The sequence below is a fragment of the Dasypus novemcinctus genome, chromosome 3 (assembly GCF_030445035.2).
Source record: "Dasypus novemcinctus isolate mDasNov1 chromosome 3, mDasNov1.1.hap2, whole genome shotgun sequence".
NCBI classification, from domain to species: Eukaryota; Metazoa; Chordata; class Mammalia; order Cingulata; family Dasypodidae; genus Dasypus; species Dasypus novemcinctus.
The window spans coordinates 48517691-48536147 of NC_080675.1; the positions used below are offsets into that span (position 1 = coordinate 48517691).

Here is an 18457-nt window from a genome sequence, read left to right on the forward strand (position 1 = left end):
ACCAATTTAAGGAAATAAATCTTTGGAATTGTTGAGGGAAAAAAGGAAAAAGATAAAAACAATAAAAATTATAAATATCAGGAAAGAAAGGGAGAAAATCACTATAAACCCTACAGACATTTAAAATGTAATAAAATATTATGTTCACAAGCTCATGTCCCATTCTGGGGGGAAAATAATGTGTTTATATATTGAGTTCAGCTTAGAGAGAGGCTCCCAGAAGGTAACTCTTAGGCACCCTATAATACTAGGCTAAGTTTCAGTTTCAATGGCTCTGGAATTCAGTGCCATTTCAGTTGGCCCTACTTTGGAATTTGGAATTTGTGTTCCTGAGTGTGATGGAGTTAGACTCAGATATGACCTTTCTACACACGCCTTTTCTGTCACTTTTACTGAATCTGTGGTTGGTGCTAGGGTTGGTGTATACTCAGGAGACTTGACTCTCTGGATGGTGCATGTGCCAGCTAGGCCATGAGCTTCAGCAGACTTGCAACTCCTACCCTCTGGTTCATTGGACTTACCCAGGTCAGCTAACAGGGAGGTGAAGGTGGTCAACCACCACACCAGGGAACCTAGAGGTCCTTTAATTGCAAGCAGGGGAATTGCATCCATTATCCATGTGGAATCTAAGCCCCCTCTCAATATAGAGGTAGAATGGACATCACCATCCCAGGATCCACAGGACGGAGGAATAAAATATGGATTAGAGTAGACCTACCGATATTCTACTATGGAACTATTGTGACTAGTAATGAAAGAAATTGCAGCACTGATGTGGAGAAAGTGGCCACGGTAGTTGCTGAGGGTAGGGAAAGGGAAGAAGTAATGTGATGTGGGGCATTTTTGGGACTTGGAGTTGTCCTAAATGATATTGCAGAGACAGATGCTGGACATTATATATCCTGCCAGAACCCACTGAATGGACTGGGGAGAGTGTAAACTATGATGTAAACTATAATCCATGTTGTGCAGCAGTGCTTCAAAATGTATTCACCAAAAGCAATGAAGGTGCCTCAATGATGAAAGAGGTTGTTGATGTGGGAGAAGTGGGGTGGGGGTGGGTGGGGGGTATATGGGAACCTTTTGTATTTTTTTTAATATAACATTTAAAATAAATAAAGAGATTGTAGGGGGAAAAAAGAGTAAAGGTTAATAAGCACAGTCATCAATATCAAGGGCCTGTCAATGGACCATCCACCTTCACAAGTCATTGCCCCTATACTTGGTGGATTCTTGCTAACCTGTTAGAGAATGTGGCAGAGCTCCCCAGGACAGGAATTTGATATTCCTTCAGTTATTGTGTGAATATCCACCCACCATGACAATGCCCCATGAACATTTGAACACATTTATGTCCCTTATACATATGCCCAAGTGATCTTCCCCCTATGTATCCCTCATCTCTGACACCCAACACCAATGATCCTCCTCTACCACTGTTGTAACCCTTCTGTGACCCAATACTTCTTCAGAAATGAAGTCAATAAAATAGTCAAATATGATGAATAAGAAAATGAAATAATAATGATTTTAAAAATAAGAAATAAAATTTTTTAAAAGTTTTGTATAATAAAAACAATGAAAAAAAATTTTTTTTTAATTTTTGCCATTTTCCCTCTCATCACTGTAAGATTTGTTGTCTTATATGTATAGTAATATTGTCTTCCATTTATTCCCCCAATGTCTTACTTTTTTTTTTCATTTTGTCCTCAAAGAAGTTTTAGGTCATGAAAAGTCATGTACCGAATACAGGGGACTCCCACATACCCAACATCCTCCTCTTTTCCCCCGCTTCCCCTATTAACAACATTTTATATGTGGACGGTATGTTTGTTACAGCTGATGCACAAATATTGAAACATAGCTACATACAACAATACAGGAAAAACTCCTTTAAAGAAGCAAACTGCCAAAGCTCACTCAAGGAATAAAACAGATAGCCTGAATATTTCTATACCAATTACAGAAATTGCATTTGTATTTAAAAACCTCTCCATAAAGAAAATTCCGGGCTTAGATGGTGTCTGCCAAACATCTAAGAATTAAATAATACTAATTCTACACAAATTCACAAAACTATAGGAAAGGAAGGAACAATTCTCAGATAAAATAATTAAAGCAGACTTCTCAAATCCCAAAACCAAACAAAGACATTACAAGAAAACTAGAGGCCATAGATGAAAAGTCCTCAACAAATACTAACATATAAAATCCAGCAATATGTGAAAGTAATAATATATCATGACCAAGAAGATTTTTATCCCAGGTATGCAAGACTTGTTCAACATTCAAAAATTAATCACTGAAATTTATTTCAAAGGACTAACAAAACAACAACAACAACAACAACAACACATGATCACCTTGAGAGATGCAAAAAGCATTTAACAAAATTCAACATCTACTTGTGATTTTTAAAAAGCTCTCAAATCAGGAATAGAAAGGAACTTAATATGATAAGGTGCATCTACAGAAACCTACACCTAGCTATTATGTAATAGTTGAAGACCTAAAGCTTTCCACACTATGTTCAAAGGCAAAGATATCTATTCTTACCATTCTTACCAAACAGCAAAATGGAGTGCAGTCAATAAAAAGAAATAATAGACATTCAGATTGGAAAGGAAGAAATAAAACTGTCATTTCTCTCCCTGATTACATGATTATGTAGAAAATCCCAAAGAATCTATGATAAAGCTACTAGAACTAACCAATGAGTTTAGCAAGGTTGCAGGACATAAGGTCAATACACAAAAATCAATGGTGTTTCTATATATTAGCAAGTACAATCAGAAATTGAGAGTGAAAAAAGTACTATTAACAATAGTATCAAAGGGGAAAAAACAAACATGAAATAGGTATAAATCTATGTAAAAGACCAATATGCTGAAAACTAAAGAATTGATTAAAAATCTAAGAACTAAATAAATGTAGAGATATAGCATATTCATGGACTGGGAGATACAATATTATTAACATGTCAATTGTCTCCAAAATTATTTATAGAGTCAATGCAATTATGATCAATTTCCTAGCTGAATTTCTATAATAAATCTATAAGCTCATTTTAAAATGTATATGGAAAGGCAAATGAACTAAAATAGCCAAAACAATTTTTTAAAAGGAAAATGAAGTTGCAGAACTCACACTACCTAATATGAAGATATTACATAGCAATAGTAGTCAAGACAGTATAATATTGGAGAAAAGATATACATTATATTAATGTAAAATCATAGAAAATACAGAAATAGACCCACATGCAATATAAATTAATTGATTTCTGACAAAGATGTCAAGGCAATTTAACAGGAAAAGAATGGTCATGCCAGCAAATGGCATCAAAATGATTAAACAGTTACATGAAAAATAAGAAACAAAAACCAAAACCCCTAAAATCACACCTTTCATCATAAATAAAAAATAAAAATTTACAAAAAACTCTCAAAATGGATCATAGTCCTACATGTATAGCCTTTAATTCTAAAAGTTCTAGAAGAAAACACAAAAAAACTCTTTTTGACCATGGATTTTGCAAGATTTCTAAGATATGATACAAAAGGCATAATTAATGAAAGAAAAACTTGACAAATTGGATTACAACAAATTATGAATCTGTTCTTCAAGAGACATTGTTAAGAGAATGAAAAGGTAAGCCTCAAAAACTAGAAGTATTTGCGCAGCACATACCTGAAAAGGAACTCAAATTCAGAATATAGAATGAACTCTCAATTCTCAAAAATAAGAAAACAGCGCAATAAAAATAGGCAAAAGATTTTAACAGTCACTCTACCAAATAAGTATGTAGATGACAAATAACATGAAAAGATGTCAACATCATCAGTTATTAGGGAAAAGCAAATTAAAACCAATACAAGATGTTAAGAATTGTTCAGATTTTACTCCAATTGCAAGCCAACACCCCCCAGGCCCCACTGGATGGAACGTGAGAGAGTCTGGGCTATGATATGGACCATTGACTATGGGGTGCAGTGATGCTCAGAGATGAACTTACCAGGTGCAGTGGATGTGTCATGATGATGGGAGAGAGTGTTGCTGTGGGGGGAGTGGGGGGCGGGGGTGGTGGGGTTGAATGGGACCTCATATTTTTCATAATGTAATTTAAAAAAAATAAAATAATTTAAAAATAAAAATAAAAAAAAATAAAAAATAAAAAAATAAAAAAAAAAGATATCCTGCTAGAGTTTCATGGATGCTGGCAGAAGACATGAGACTCAAGAGTCAAACTGACAGAGTTTAGACTTAAAGAAAGACAGGTAGCATAAGCTTCCTGTTAAAGTCAGTTCTCCACACCCAAATCCCATGAGAGTGACACAGAGATAGGCCCATATGGATATTGTGCATATACTGGGTTTATGTTAAAACCAAGGAACACCATGCTTAGAAAAACCCTGTCATTTATAAGGGGCTGCCAGCAAATCTGCCTAAGGAGGTTCATCTCTAAAGGAGACATTATCTTTATTACACTGCACAGCAAACAAATCTTCCCTCTGTACTGAAAGGAGTCATGATCTCTATCTTTCTAGGCTCTTTGTTTTACAAGTATCCTTAAAAAGATAGTCTAGAACAAAAGACTGTCTGTGGCTCTACTCACAAGACATGCAAAAACAGGAGAGACCAATAAAGAATTACCTCCCAGCATAACACTATACACATTTATGAGAATGGCTAAAACTTAAAAAAAAAAACCTAGTACTGGTGAGGAGGTAAAGTAATGAAACTCTCATACATTACTTGTAGAAATGTGTGACATGGTATGGCCACTTGGGAAAACAGTTGGAAGTTTCTTATAAAGTTAAACACATACTTAACATATGACCAGTAATCTTACTCCTAGGTATTTACCTAACCAAAACGAAAATTTATATTCATGCAAAAACCAACTTTGCAAATATTTATAGCCACGTTATTCATAATGCTAAAAAGGGACCCAAATCTCCCTCAAATGGTAAAGAGATAACTGTGGTGTATCCATGCTGTGGAATACTATTCATAAAAAAATAAAAAGGAGCAAACTAATGAAACACACGTCAAAAAGAATGAATCTCAAATGCATTATGATAAGTAAAACAAGCCAGACTCAAAAGGCTACAAAACTGCATGGTTCCCTTTATATGACATTCTGAGAAAAAACGAAACTACAGAGACAGAAAACAGATCAGCAATTGCTAGGTGCTAGAGGTAAAGAAAAGGATTGAGTATGAAGGAATTAGTGGGAATTTTTTGAGGTAATGGAACTATCATATCTTTTGTTTCTTTCTTGGAAAATTGCTTTATTGAAGGAAAGCCATATATGGATTTTTAGTGTTTTTAAGCAGTTTTATTGAGATATATTCACATACCATACATTCCATCCATTGTGTACAATCAATGGTTTTTATTATAGTATGATCATAGAGTTTTGCATCGAAATATCATATCTTGATTATGGTGGTGGTTACATGACTGTGTATTTGCCAGAACTCATAGAAATGTACGTAAGAAGGATGAATTTTACTGTATGTAAATTATACATTTAGAAGGGAAAGAAAACAGAGCATAAGCTCTAGAATCATAATGTCTGAGTTTTACCTTTTTCTAAATGTGTCATCTCAGATAAGTTACTTAAACTCTCTAAACATCAATTTTCTGTATAATGAGAATAATAATAGTATCTCTTTCTTAGGGTGGTTAACTTACCTTGCTGTAATACCATCATTATTTTTTGATGTCCTACTATATAACTCACACTGTGTTTAATGTTAAGGATACAGAGATGAATCTAGGGCATGGTTCTTACTTCCAGTAGGCTACAGTCCATTGAAAAAACATCTCCCAAATGGGCAAATGAGCAGAGGTGTTTTAGCACCATTAGATCATTACAATTACAAAAACTAACAAAAAGCCAAAAATATGTAAATAATTTTCAATATGGTTCAACTATGGCAAATATTTTCTAAAACAGGATTAGAAATTTAAAGTCAAAACTAAGAAATTCTGTTGCTAGCTCAGAACTACCTTTTCTAGAGCTATCTTTATGGGTAATTTCAAAAGACTCAAAGTTGAAATTATTTACAGATCATTAGATCCATAAAGACTAGCAACTACCCCAGTTTTCACCAATTTAATTTAGTACTTTAATGTGACTTTAATTTCAGTAAGAGTATCAAGAAAACATTGTAAGAAGAATATAAAATTATGTTCCCTTAAATAGCAAGACTTCATATATCTGGATAAAACATTTCTCTCAAAAGATAAAGCTAATAGGAATACTGAAAGTGGATGAAGAGATTAAGTATTCCAGAGAAGTCTGCTCCCTAAAACAAGAAAGGAACTAATGATTCAGCTTTTATTCCCACCAAATTATCAATTAATCTGTATGGGTTATGTATGCATTATAACCCACACCATAAATGCACACTCAGAATACCATATTCCTCTGTTCTTCAATGAGATAATATGTCCTTAGTTCAGGCTTAAAAGCATGATCAATTCATGCTGGAACACATTACCACTGTTTTTTACAGAGTTATATATATATATTTACCATATTTATTATGCACTTATTGAGGGCCTACTGTGTACTCATTTCTGACAGAATAAGGGTTTATGGGCATTTTTTTAAAATGTGCCCTTCCCAATCAAGACTAAAAAAAAATCCAGCTATTCTTATTTCAGAGATTTCCTATCTACTGTCATCTCACATCACATCTCAGTGAAACACTGTGAGAAGTGTTCTTGGAGTGTTGCCAATAAAAATTCTGCAAAAAGTATGGCTTTTTACACAGGATTTCACACTGAATAATATAGTAACATCTAGAGATTCCTAACCTACAAGATAAAAAAAGAGCATTTTAAAAGATATAAAAATCCTGACATGGGCACAAGGGACTTCTCGAACAGAATCCAAAGACTTGTTTTTACCAATTCTTATTGCTTCAGAATATGGAGCCCATGAACACAGATTTTCAAAAGTTTTATATATTGAGAATACTCCTAAGGATTACATCTCTCACTAAGAAGCCACGATGTAGAAAGTTATAAGAGAGAAAAAATAAAAATTCATACTATATTGAAAACATGTCAAAATAAAACAAGTAGAAAGGCCCTTGAGAAGAACCTAGAAAAAAAATAATTACTGGCTAGCTTACCTTGCTTTTTTCCATTAACATTTTCTAAAGTACCAATTTGCTGGCTGCCAAAGCTGTGTTGAAGCCCAGTTCTCTGCTTTTCAAGATGATGCTCTTCCTCAGCAATAGAAGAAAGCACATGTGATGGCTTTTGGCCATCAACGGTCTGATGGGGCCACTGGGACACTATGGAACATGACTCCTTTGCATGTTGGCCACTGCTGGGGCTTGAATTTTGGGCAGAATCCTGAAAATCACTATTACAACATGAGAAATGGTCCACTTCAAAAAACAAGGAATTTGTGTCCTCTTGGCTCCAATCATTGGCGTGGTCTTCATCTTCAAAGTAAGCTTCCTGAATCTCAATATCATCTAAGTCCTGGTCTAGTTTGTCACTCAGTTTGGAGTCTTGTTTGCTCAAGTTAACCAGTGAAGCAGATAACCTATCTCCTGCTTGCTGGAGAGCTTCATAAACCCGGGACATCCAGGAAGAGAGAGGCTGAAAGAAGTTCTGAGCATCCTGCGACGCCATGGCCAACACCATGGCCAGCTATCTGATGTCTATAAAGTCCACTTGTTCAGTTCCTCCAGTACTCTGAGCTTAATGTGAACTACAAAATAGCATGATGAGAAATTAAATTGAAAGACTCTTAACTTCCAGGGAATATTTTTCTCTCAAAACTTCTCAGCTGAAATAGAGGAAAGAAATACTTATACCTGTTAAATTTACAACCTCAGAACCATCACCAGATATCTACAATCAATGTCAAACAGCATTTGGGGACAAAAAAGCATTTGGGGGCAAAAAGAGGTCATCACTGAAATCTTAAGAGAGTTAAATAAAAATGATCTTGCAAAAGTTTACATATAGATGATTTCAATGCCTATTCACTTCAGGCATGTGCAAAATTTCCATTAGCAGTAATGGGCTCTATACACGTGGACTGAGAGAAGTCTAACCCCCACAGACCATACTTAACCATGTGTAAAGGATAAATGAATCTTCATTAAGAGGTTTGGGCATAGCATTTCAAAATATGAGACAGATTGGATGTTCCATATATGAACCTGCAGATCCCAAAGAGATGACCAGTAAGCATCTCTGCTTTGTGACACAAAGATTTATCCTTTCAAAGAAAATGGGTAACTAGAATTAAAAAAGCTTTTAACAAATCTTAAAATAGGATTTTATATTATGCAATTTGTAGAAATTATACCTATTCTTGGGGAACAAAAATTGTCGCTGAAAAAAACAGGATGAGAAGTGGAGTATCCAGCTTACTGGGACATGTCCCTAGTATCTCATTGCCTTTAGACAAAGCCTCTCCAAGATAGCCCTGTCCAACCTGCATGACTACTGAGAGACACTTCTCTCCACAAGAGTCACATCCTGTAGAAAGTAGCTACAGGACCTCAACAGAGCAAGGGGACACTATAAAAACCCTAGCACTAAATATGTATACATACATGCAAATATAGACATATATACATATCTGTATATGTATACATATACATACATATGTACAGTTTGTTTGTGTATATATATTTTATTGTCTTTACATATATTATTCCATTGGATGCTCATGACTCTTCCATAAAGTTGTTAGGCAAGTGGTATCAGCATCAGTTAAAAGATGTGGGAACAGATGGTTTGCCCAAAGTCTTAAATTGTATGAGTGAGGTCAGAACCAGAGTTAGAAATCCAGATTTCCTGTTCCTTTCTCACCCCACCCAATGAAGTATTTTTTACACTATGTCACATGGACTATTTTCCATGTAATTTATGGGCATCTGGCATGTATGTTAGACTTTGCCAATACTCTCAATTTAAACTAAAATAATTCTTTATCTGAACCAAAGTTATTTAGATGTAAGGTTTACTGCCCAATTTTTGGTGAAGATAGAACTTAACATACTTTACTAATATATTGTTACTGAATTTATTTGTTTGATGGTGATACTGAAGGCACTCTTAGCTTCACAAAAGAGTAAGGTGATCCATGTCCTTCTTCCCTTACTGAACACAGTGGAGGATGCAAGTTTCTAAGAGCTGAAAGCACCATAGAGTACTTTAGAGAGAAAGGCTGAGGCAGAGCAGCAGAGCACTGAGGTTCTCACAGTTCATCAACAGCTCAGGCTAAATGTCTTAAATGACTACAGAGTACAAACTCCAAGCTTGTACCTAGTCACACCATCTCCTTCACAGAAATAACTTCCTTCTAACTAAATCTACTAGCAACCTGTTAGCTTTCAGTGCTCTTTACTTCAAGTCACCATATTTGAGACAGTTGCCTACAATCTCCTTCTAAGTTTCTCACTACCTTCTGTAATGGTCATTCATTCATGCTTTTATTCATTCAATAAACAAATATTGATTAAGTGCCTATTAAATGCTGGGCACAAAGCCAGATATAATGGAATCCTGACATCTCTGTCCCAATGGAGCCCACATTACGGTTGAGAGGAAACTAAGCGCTCTGCATTTTCCCCTTATGCTGAATAATCCATGTGTCTTTCAGTCTCTTCCTTGTCTTCCTGCCATCTACATATATGCAACTACTCATTGTCCAATGGCTTCTCCTCTGCCTGTTTGTAGGCAAAGCTGGAAAGTTGAACCATGCATAAATTTCAAATAACACCTCTGTTGTAATTCCGAAAAACTGAGCCCTTAGTTGAATCAAGCTCATATTATTGGTGATCTAAGTCTGTAGATCTCAAACTCTGGTGTGTCAGAATCATCTGGCAAGCTAATAAAGAATACAGAGACCCAGGCTGGTTGAAGGAGGAGAGCCTGGCCTGGGCCTTTGTATTTGTGCCAAGTTCGTCAAGTGATTCTGACACCCACCAAAGTGTGAGATATACTGGTCCAAGGAAATAGCTCCGCTTGGATGTTTCACCAAAATCTCAAAGTCAGCACATCAAAATCTAGCACATCAATTTTACTACAAGTATTCAAGGTTCTAGACTCACGACATAGTAGCAATTGTCGATTTCTCTCCAATGCTCACCCCTTACATTCCAAATTCTGCTAGTGTTTGGCCTATGAAGACTTTCTTAAATTACATTTTGCATAGTGATTGCCTTTCCCCAAACTCCTATTCCCTCAGATAATAAAGCTTGTTAGTTTCAGCCTCTAATCTTTACCAGCCTCAATCTATCCTCTGTGCTTACTTAACATAACCTGGTATTATATATTGCCTTTCTCCACCTGTAGAATGGTAGTTCCATGGAGAGTAGATTGCCTATTTCTTCTCTGTTTTATACCCAATAACTAGAAATGCATCTAGCACATAGTAAATTCTTAATAAATGAATGAATCCTATAAAAATTGTTCATAGAACAGAGCATAGAGATTGTACTCAATAAATTTAATAAATTAATTAACAAACCTATTCAGAATGTTGAACAGATCTTAAACAATGTTATCACACAAATCCCCTGCTTAGTAACATTATAGAGTCTTGGGCATTTGTTCCACCTCATTTTGCCACCTACAGATTTTTTGTTTGTTTGCTTCTTCCACAAATATTTTCCTTAAATATGCTTCAGAGCATCACAGACCTAGAAGGTTCCCTGAGACCTCATTGAGTTTAGCAGCTGATACTATCTTCCAGTACTCTTTTTGGTACTTGAAACTTATAAGACAGAAATTACCTATCTTCCTTAATAATCCTTTATATTGTTCTATTATACAGAGAAAATCTGTTTCATATGCAATCCAAAAATCTCTTAATTTAAGCCAGCATCCTCTTGTCCAGTCTTCAAACTAATAAGAGCCCAGTTTCTTGGCTTCATATACTTGCCTGCTGTAATATTTGACAATTTTTCTGAAAAATAAACTTTATCTTCCCTAGATTGAAAAAAAATTATGGTTCCCTCTAACACCGCAGCAGGTTGAACACTGGCAGCCCACCTGTCAAAATCACCACTCATTTTTATTTGTTGGCATGGTTCAATCATCTCTGATTTACCACAGTCCTCACTTTTCCTTGTTATTTATACTCACGTCACTCATTTCTGTGTGACCTACCTCACCCCTGAAGGCTTTGGAATTTTCACACTCTATATAAATAAAGTTCCAATTATTTACTTTGGCATAAAAAAGAAATGATGCTCACAAAAATTAATCAGTTGGAAATAGGTACCATCCAACTGCCCTTAGTACTAGAGAGAGTCCTAAAGACTCCTTGCTAGGTGATCTGAGGTGATCTGACAGCGGCAGATCAGACCTGTGACCATTTAGCAATGAGCTTGGAAGTATTCAGGATTTTGACAAACGGCAGGGCCCTGTCTTTGGTCCTGACAATGTCAGGCTGTGTATGAGCTTTCCCCAGTATTACTGCCCATGTCCCTAATACTACTGCCACACAGTAAGGACTCAGCCATTCCTTACCGGAGAGTCCTATATACAAGTCATATTAATGCACTGAGCATGCTCCAAAGACATCTTACTCTTTCCCGACTTTTGTTCTCTTGGAACTTTCCATTTACAATCAAAGGTGTGGCTTCAGAGAGCTTTGAATATGCCTTTACGATAAAAGGTTTTACTTGGTATGGTAATTATTTGTCAATTTTCTAGTCCAATGGACAGACCTTAGCGCAGGGACCATGTTTATAACTTACAGCTTCAGAACCTACCCTAGGCAGGTACTTATAAATGTTTAATGAGCTAATAAGTGAAAGAATTAGTGGAAGTTACCAATGACATATTTTAAAGCTAAATAGCCCTGATTCCACTTTCTTCATCTATAAAGTGGAATTAATTCACTAGATGACCTCTAACAATTCCCTTCTGTTCTGAAACCCAAGAATTTACTAGTGTTGGCAGGAAAGTATTTTCATATTGAGGCTAGATATATTCAGGCGTAAGTTGCCTCTTCGGGGATTGGTTCTGTTCTTTTTTCATCTAATTTTCATCTAACTGATCAGAGTGATTTGAAAGAGGTGAACTCTCAGTCCATATATGAAACTCAGAGTATCTTGTTGTTATCTTCCAAAATACCAAAAAAAGAAAGGAAAGGTACCAAGGCGCCTACAGCCAGAACTTGAAAAAAGTACCCAGTTACCAATAAAGGAGACCTTTCATTTTATACAAAAGCTTTCTAAGGCCAAACAGGCTAAGCACTGGCAGAGTAACCATGGAGATAACTTTGCTGCTTAGGTAAATTTCAACTTGATTGGTAGAGCATGCCAAGTGATAGCAGATAGACACCTGATATCCTACTTCTTTGGGGGCTTTCTTACAGCTAATGAGAAGATAAAGGGGCTTCTGGTGTTAGGGAAAAAAGGACATGAGAAAATAAAAATAGGAAAAAAAATGGTCCTCCCCAGAAACATCCACGCACCTGGATTGGAAAAATATATATATAAGGTCTTGTGGTAGCTGAGAAGACTCATTATTAGAATTAAATAGTTCAGGAAACTTCAGAAATGTGTGAGTGTGTGTGTGTGTTTAACATACAAGCTCCTACAACAAACATAGCCTGGGAAGGTTTACAAGTTTTGGGCATGATTCAGAATAAACTAGTAACATAAGAATTAGTAATAAATAAATATGAAAGTAAAGGCATCAGTATAATACTAGGGGCTACATTTCTTTAAAGCTTGTTTTAATTAGTATTATATATTAATTATAAAAGGTGATTAGTTAAATAAGATGATTTTAAATGTTAACTAAATAGTAAACTTTAATGAATTGTGTTTCTACAGGGGGGAAAATTACCAAATTCCTTAGCCATATGCTTTATTATATATTTCCATAGTCCTCAGTAAGGACCAGGTGTTCCATACCAAAATTATAATATTCATGGGCTTTTAAAAGCTGTGAATTAAATCTTTCTGGCTGACGGCAGATATTTGGGGGAAAGAAGGGAGTTGTATGGCCCAAGGGAAAAGACCAGCTTCTAGCAGCTAGGTTTTAAAATTTCACTTCACTTTGGTTAAAGCTAAAGTAGAAGCCTGTATACCCATGTGATTTTTAAAGAATTATAAGATCCTGGGAGTGTGCCCAGTAAGGAGAGCTGCCCAGCGCGAAAGAAAGCACAGCCTGCCCAGGAATGTGCTGCTCACACGGAGAGCTGACACAACAAGATGACACAACAAAAAGAAACACAGATTTCCATGCCACTGACAACAACAGAAGTGGACAAAAGAAGAAGACACAGCAAATAAACACAGAGAACAGACAACGGGGGGAGGGGGAAAGGGGAGAGAAAGAAAGAAATAAATAAATCTTAAAAAAAAAAAAAGATACTGGAGAGAATCGGACACCTTCTGAAAGACAATAAAATCTTTCCAGTTATGGTCTCCAGGTAACCAAACTCTAAATCAACATCTTATTCAAGTTTGTCTACTGAAGTATGTTGGTGTTTAACATTTTTTAAAAGGAAAAATTCCCTTGGAAAAGTCTACTTTACTCATTTCATACCAAGATCTGTGAAGTGGTAATAACTAGAAGTCAAGAATATCGGGTTTATTTCAAGTGTTTTCTTAAAGCCATCAGTTAACTTTCTTATATCACTCACTCCCTTCATCTGTAAGATGTGGATTATTTATTATTGATTTACCAGAGTGATCATGAGGTTAAGTAAGCCTAGCATTTTAAGACAATTTTTGTGCCTTTTGGAGGAAGGAATTTTGCATTGTCTAATATAAATAAGAAGGTTTAAGAAAATGAATAATGCACAGTGCACAGGGTCAAAATAACTACAAAATGTGCTGCGATCCATCTGTAACATGAGTCGAGATTCATAGGTGTTTTCTAGTAAGAGCAAATTTTGGGGGTACAGATATAGCGCAAGTGGTTGAGCACCTGCTACCCATGTATGAGATCCTGGATTCAATCCCCAGGACCTCCTTAAAAAAGAGAGAGAGAGAGAGAAAGCAAATTTGTTGTGTGGTTAGGAATATGTGCCAGTAAGACGAACTATCTTTCCATAGTGTTTGTCCAAAATGTGTTCTACTGAGCCACATCAGCTCCCCAATGACTGAACAGTGTTTCTACAGGGATGATCCAGTGTTATTTTTGTTTGTTTTGAGGTACTGAGCATACATATACACATACAATATCATATCCTGCTTCTTTTACTTAATATTTTTAAAGCCTTTTGCATGTTTCTATAGTATTTTTTAAAAGATTTATTTATTTATTTCTCTCCCCTCCCCCCCCACCCCGGTTGCCTGTTCTCTGTGTCTATTTGCTGCGTCGTCTTTGTCCACTTCTGTTGTCAGCAGCAAGGGGATCTGTGTTTCTTTTTGTTGCATCGTCTTGTGTCAGCTCTCCATGTGTTCAGCGCCATTCCTGGGCAGGCTGCACTTTCTTTCGCACTGGGTGGCTCTCCTTACGGGGCACACTGCTTGCGCATGGGGCTCCCCTACGTGGGGGACACCCCTGCGTGGCACAGCACTCCTTGCGCACATCAGCACTGCGCATGGGCCAGCTCCACACGGGTCAAGGAGGCCCGGGGTTTGAACCGCAGACCTCCCATGTGGTAGACGGACGCCCTAACCACTGGGCTAAGTCCACTGCCTATAGTATTTTATATTTACCATTTTTAGTGATTTTAATATTTTTAAAACTAAATTTTCAATTAGTTTAATAGTTTCCCAAATTAAAATCTAAGAAAATATCTCTTCTTATAATAATAAGCAATCTTTTATACCTTAAGAAAAAATATCCAGTATTTTCCATCAGAGTAAAAATATAACTAAATTATATTAATTCATACATCATGTTTGGCATTTATAAGAGCTTAATATGAGCTAAACTAAAGTTTATTTCTATATTTTCTATTAAAAATAAAATGATAACTAGATAAACAAAAGAATAGAAGTAGTAGTAGCAATAATATATTTTAGGGGACTACTTATCTTATAGATATTATTTTTTTCTTCATTAAGAAGTTGGGGCAAGCAGGAGAAACAACACCGAAGTGAATATGAGGCACCATGAATCAGTTCCACCTCTGGGAAAGGTGATTCAAAAATATCTATTATACTGACATCATAAATTCTAGCATCTAACAATCATGTCAAGCATATAGAAACCACTCAAAAAATATTTGACTCAAACTGAACTGAATCCAGACTGACCTCTATAAAAAAGGTTTGCCAAATTTGGAGGTGAACCTCCTGTGAGGCCTGAGGATGATGAGTATAAATCTGAAAGGAGTTGCAAAATGTTGAATGACTGAACTTTTATCTGGGGATAATGTTCCTATTTCATCAGAGTCCCAAAAGGATCTCCAAACCCCACTTTCACTGTAATAAACAGCACAATTTGTTATGTTGTTTGGTCTCAGGAAGTTGCCCTGTGACCCACACATATGAAAGCAGTTTCCACTATATTTGTGATGAGAGAAATAAGAATCTTCTAAAGAAATTTTCTTCATAGCCAGAAAAACAGTCTATTCAAAATACCAATCCATTACACATGTTTCTGCTAGGTCCTGGGACATATCCACACTTTAATTATACTGGCCCCTTCGTACCTATAAATGAACACATCAATACTCTTCAATTGGCACTCATAATCTAAACCAATGCTAACAGCTGTTCAATATTTTTCCTTACATTTTCCTTTTATTTGTTTACACAAGCTTCCAACTAAGCAGGTAGTAAAATGTTCATTACTAAAATGTCTATTGCTTACACATTTTATCTTCTTCATTAGTGGTTACCAAAATGAGGTCTCCTGGGGTCCATGATGACTGGGCTCTTAGAATAGTAATGCTAATCACACGACAATGTCAATAGTCCTGTGTCTGGCAAACATTAATAATCAGATCCCCCTAGGATTCCATCAAAAGCATCAGCCTTAATGGGATCTTTGTGGTTGCAAACCTAAGTGGGTGAGGTGGGTGGTATATGTCTGGCAGGTCTATCCAGCCAAAGTGGCCCCAGTCAAAGAACCTTTGAAAAGACTTCTTTTATATCTCTCTTTCCACTAGCAGGGAACATCACATAACAACTGGAAAGCATTGTTTTCCAAGCACGTTAGAGGGTTCAGATGTTTCTTTACTAAATTCCACATACATGTGTGGCCTATTTTATAATATACAGCTATAAAGATTGCATCTATACAGTCAAACCAAAATGGTAGTCATATTTCAATTTTAAGCCAGTGATACCTGTTTGTTACTTTTTTCTTCCCTTTATCTTGCAATCCTTCTGATTTCTCACTGAAAGACATGGAAATGTTGCTTGAAGAACTGCAAATACTTCTGCAGCCTTCTGTTATCACAGTTCAGTTCAACTAGTATTTACTACCATCATGCATAATAAATTGGATTCTACCTTCTAGTAGCAAAATATTAACATTTGATTCCATAAAGCATTCTAGTATGAGCCCAGCAATAGAGCAGCAAAAGAGAAGAAAATCCTATGAGATATGGAATATGATATTCCTATTGACTACCCATTTCTAAACACAGTCACCACACAAAATACACATTTTGGTTAGTTTCAGCCTCTTTGAGGTAATTCTAAAGGAAACTCTTTCCCTAAAGGGTTTTTAAAACTAGTACCAGTTAAGTCTCTGACCACAAAGCCAAGCCTTGGGAAAAATAAAAGTTTAAAAATACTGTGACGTCTTTGCAACGTAGAATGATGAGCTGCCAAGTGCAACATTAAATAAGCATTACTTGTTTAGGGGAAGACAGGTGATGGAGGTATTTGGGAAGATCATAATGTCTTATAATGCCTTGACTTATTTTGTTTCATGATCATTATAAAAGAAATATTCAAAGGATTAATACCCTAAAAGTAGGCTTTCTCCATTATCCCCACTTGCATCAAGTGGCCTGTACGTTTATTAAATGACAGCTATAAATTAACACTCTGTAGTCTGTGTTCACTTGGGGGGGGGCGGCGGCAAAGAAAACAGTTTTAAGCAGATAGCAATTTAATTCTATAAAACTGACATTAATTGTTCTTAAGTATTAAGAACTGATTTGAGAATCTGGAGCACAGAAAGAAAATAAGACTCAAAAATGTTTTTGGAATTCCTAACCTCACACTTCAAATAATACCTGACACCTTGTCATTAAACCTCAATCAGAAAGCTTGGAATAGCATAGGCTTGCAATTATTCTGAGAGTTTTGTGAATACGGCATCTGCTCCTTAAGTCAGTTTTAGAGGAATGTGGGGATTTTAATGGAAACTATACCCATAGACATGTCTTTTCTTTTACTTTAGTCTGTCAGGCAAAGAAAAGTGATGGGATTTTAAACCTATTACTCAAATAACTAGTTTAAAACCGATTACTCAAATAGCTAGTTAAGCCTATAAACTCATAGACACCCACATCAATGCAGAAACAGTGATCTGTGCTACTCTCTGTCTCAAACAATCCTTTTTCCTTGCTGCTCACCCACTGACTTAATACTTTTTTCTAAATTTAAGGCATGTGCCATTTTAAAGTTTAATGAGCATTACCATCATGCTGACGAGAAGTACAAAAGCCCAACATCTTCTGAAAAGTGCAATTTATGCCACCTATGGTTTCCTCCAGACAGGATGTACCTTGGAGAGAGATTTCTCTGGAAGATGTCACAGAGAGAATGACTGTGGTTAATGAAGCTATTCTTTAGCACGTGCACACAAATGTGCAAGCTTTAAACTTACAGCCAATTTCCTCATCTATAATTGAAAATGACATGTTCATCTCCGCTACATCTAAAACCCTCAAAAGTAGCCATAAAGCTGGTAAAGTAGGTCTACTCTCTCCAGCAAAAGGATATTGCTTAAGACCCCCAAGATCATCCTGGGGACCCATTTTGCAAGACTGAAGTAAGAACTTCAATCAACCGAGCAATAAACATTTACTCGGTGCTATCGAGGTGGGCTATCAAGGTTTACTGAGATCTATCTGGAAGTCTCAGTCATAAAATTCCAAGCTATGGTTATTTCAAATACAGAAAGGCTCCACTGTCTGTCAAAAATTAAGACTCAGGACTATATATATGCTGATTTACACACACACATACAGTCACTGGTAAAGTGAACAATTATAAAGGAAATTTTCTGCAGCTTTTGAAATAGTGATAAGCATTTAGGAAGTTCTTAAACTTAGGTGTTAAACATTCCCACTGCTAATCATACTTGCAGAGAGCTTTGGATTTGTTTTTATTAATATCCTAGCATCACAGAGGAAGCTCAAATGCCATATGAAGAATCTGTTTCTAAGGTAACTCATCATGCACTCTTATGTAAATAGCTCAGAAAGCAGAGTTGCTCATATTCCAACTGTAAATGTGCACAGATAAAAAGCTCCATCACCCTGCAGGCTGTCGATTGACTTTTGGTTTCCCCCAATCTTTCTTCCAGT

The 18457-nt window shown here is 36.1% G+C and overlaps 1 protein-coding gene across 7 annotated transcripts in view; it reads right to left on the reverse strand.

The window, feature by feature from the left end:
* Positions 1-18457, reverse strand: part of SYT16 (synaptotagmin 16) — a 298663-nt gene that overhangs the window by 109010 nt on the left and 171196 nt on the right. For 4 of the 7 annotated variants that reach the window (XM_071213896.1, XM_071213895.1, XM_071213893.1 and 1 more), the window contains one exon: positions 7152-7819. The exons of the other annotated variants lie outside the window; for them this stretch is intronic. In XM_071213896.1, coding sequence (XP_071069997.1) covers positions 7152-7674 — 523 coding nt within the window. In that variant the 5' untranslated portion in view covers positions 7675-7819. The remainder of the gene's footprint in view (positions 1-7151; positions 7820-18457) is intronic. 7 annotated transcript variants of the gene reach the window in all.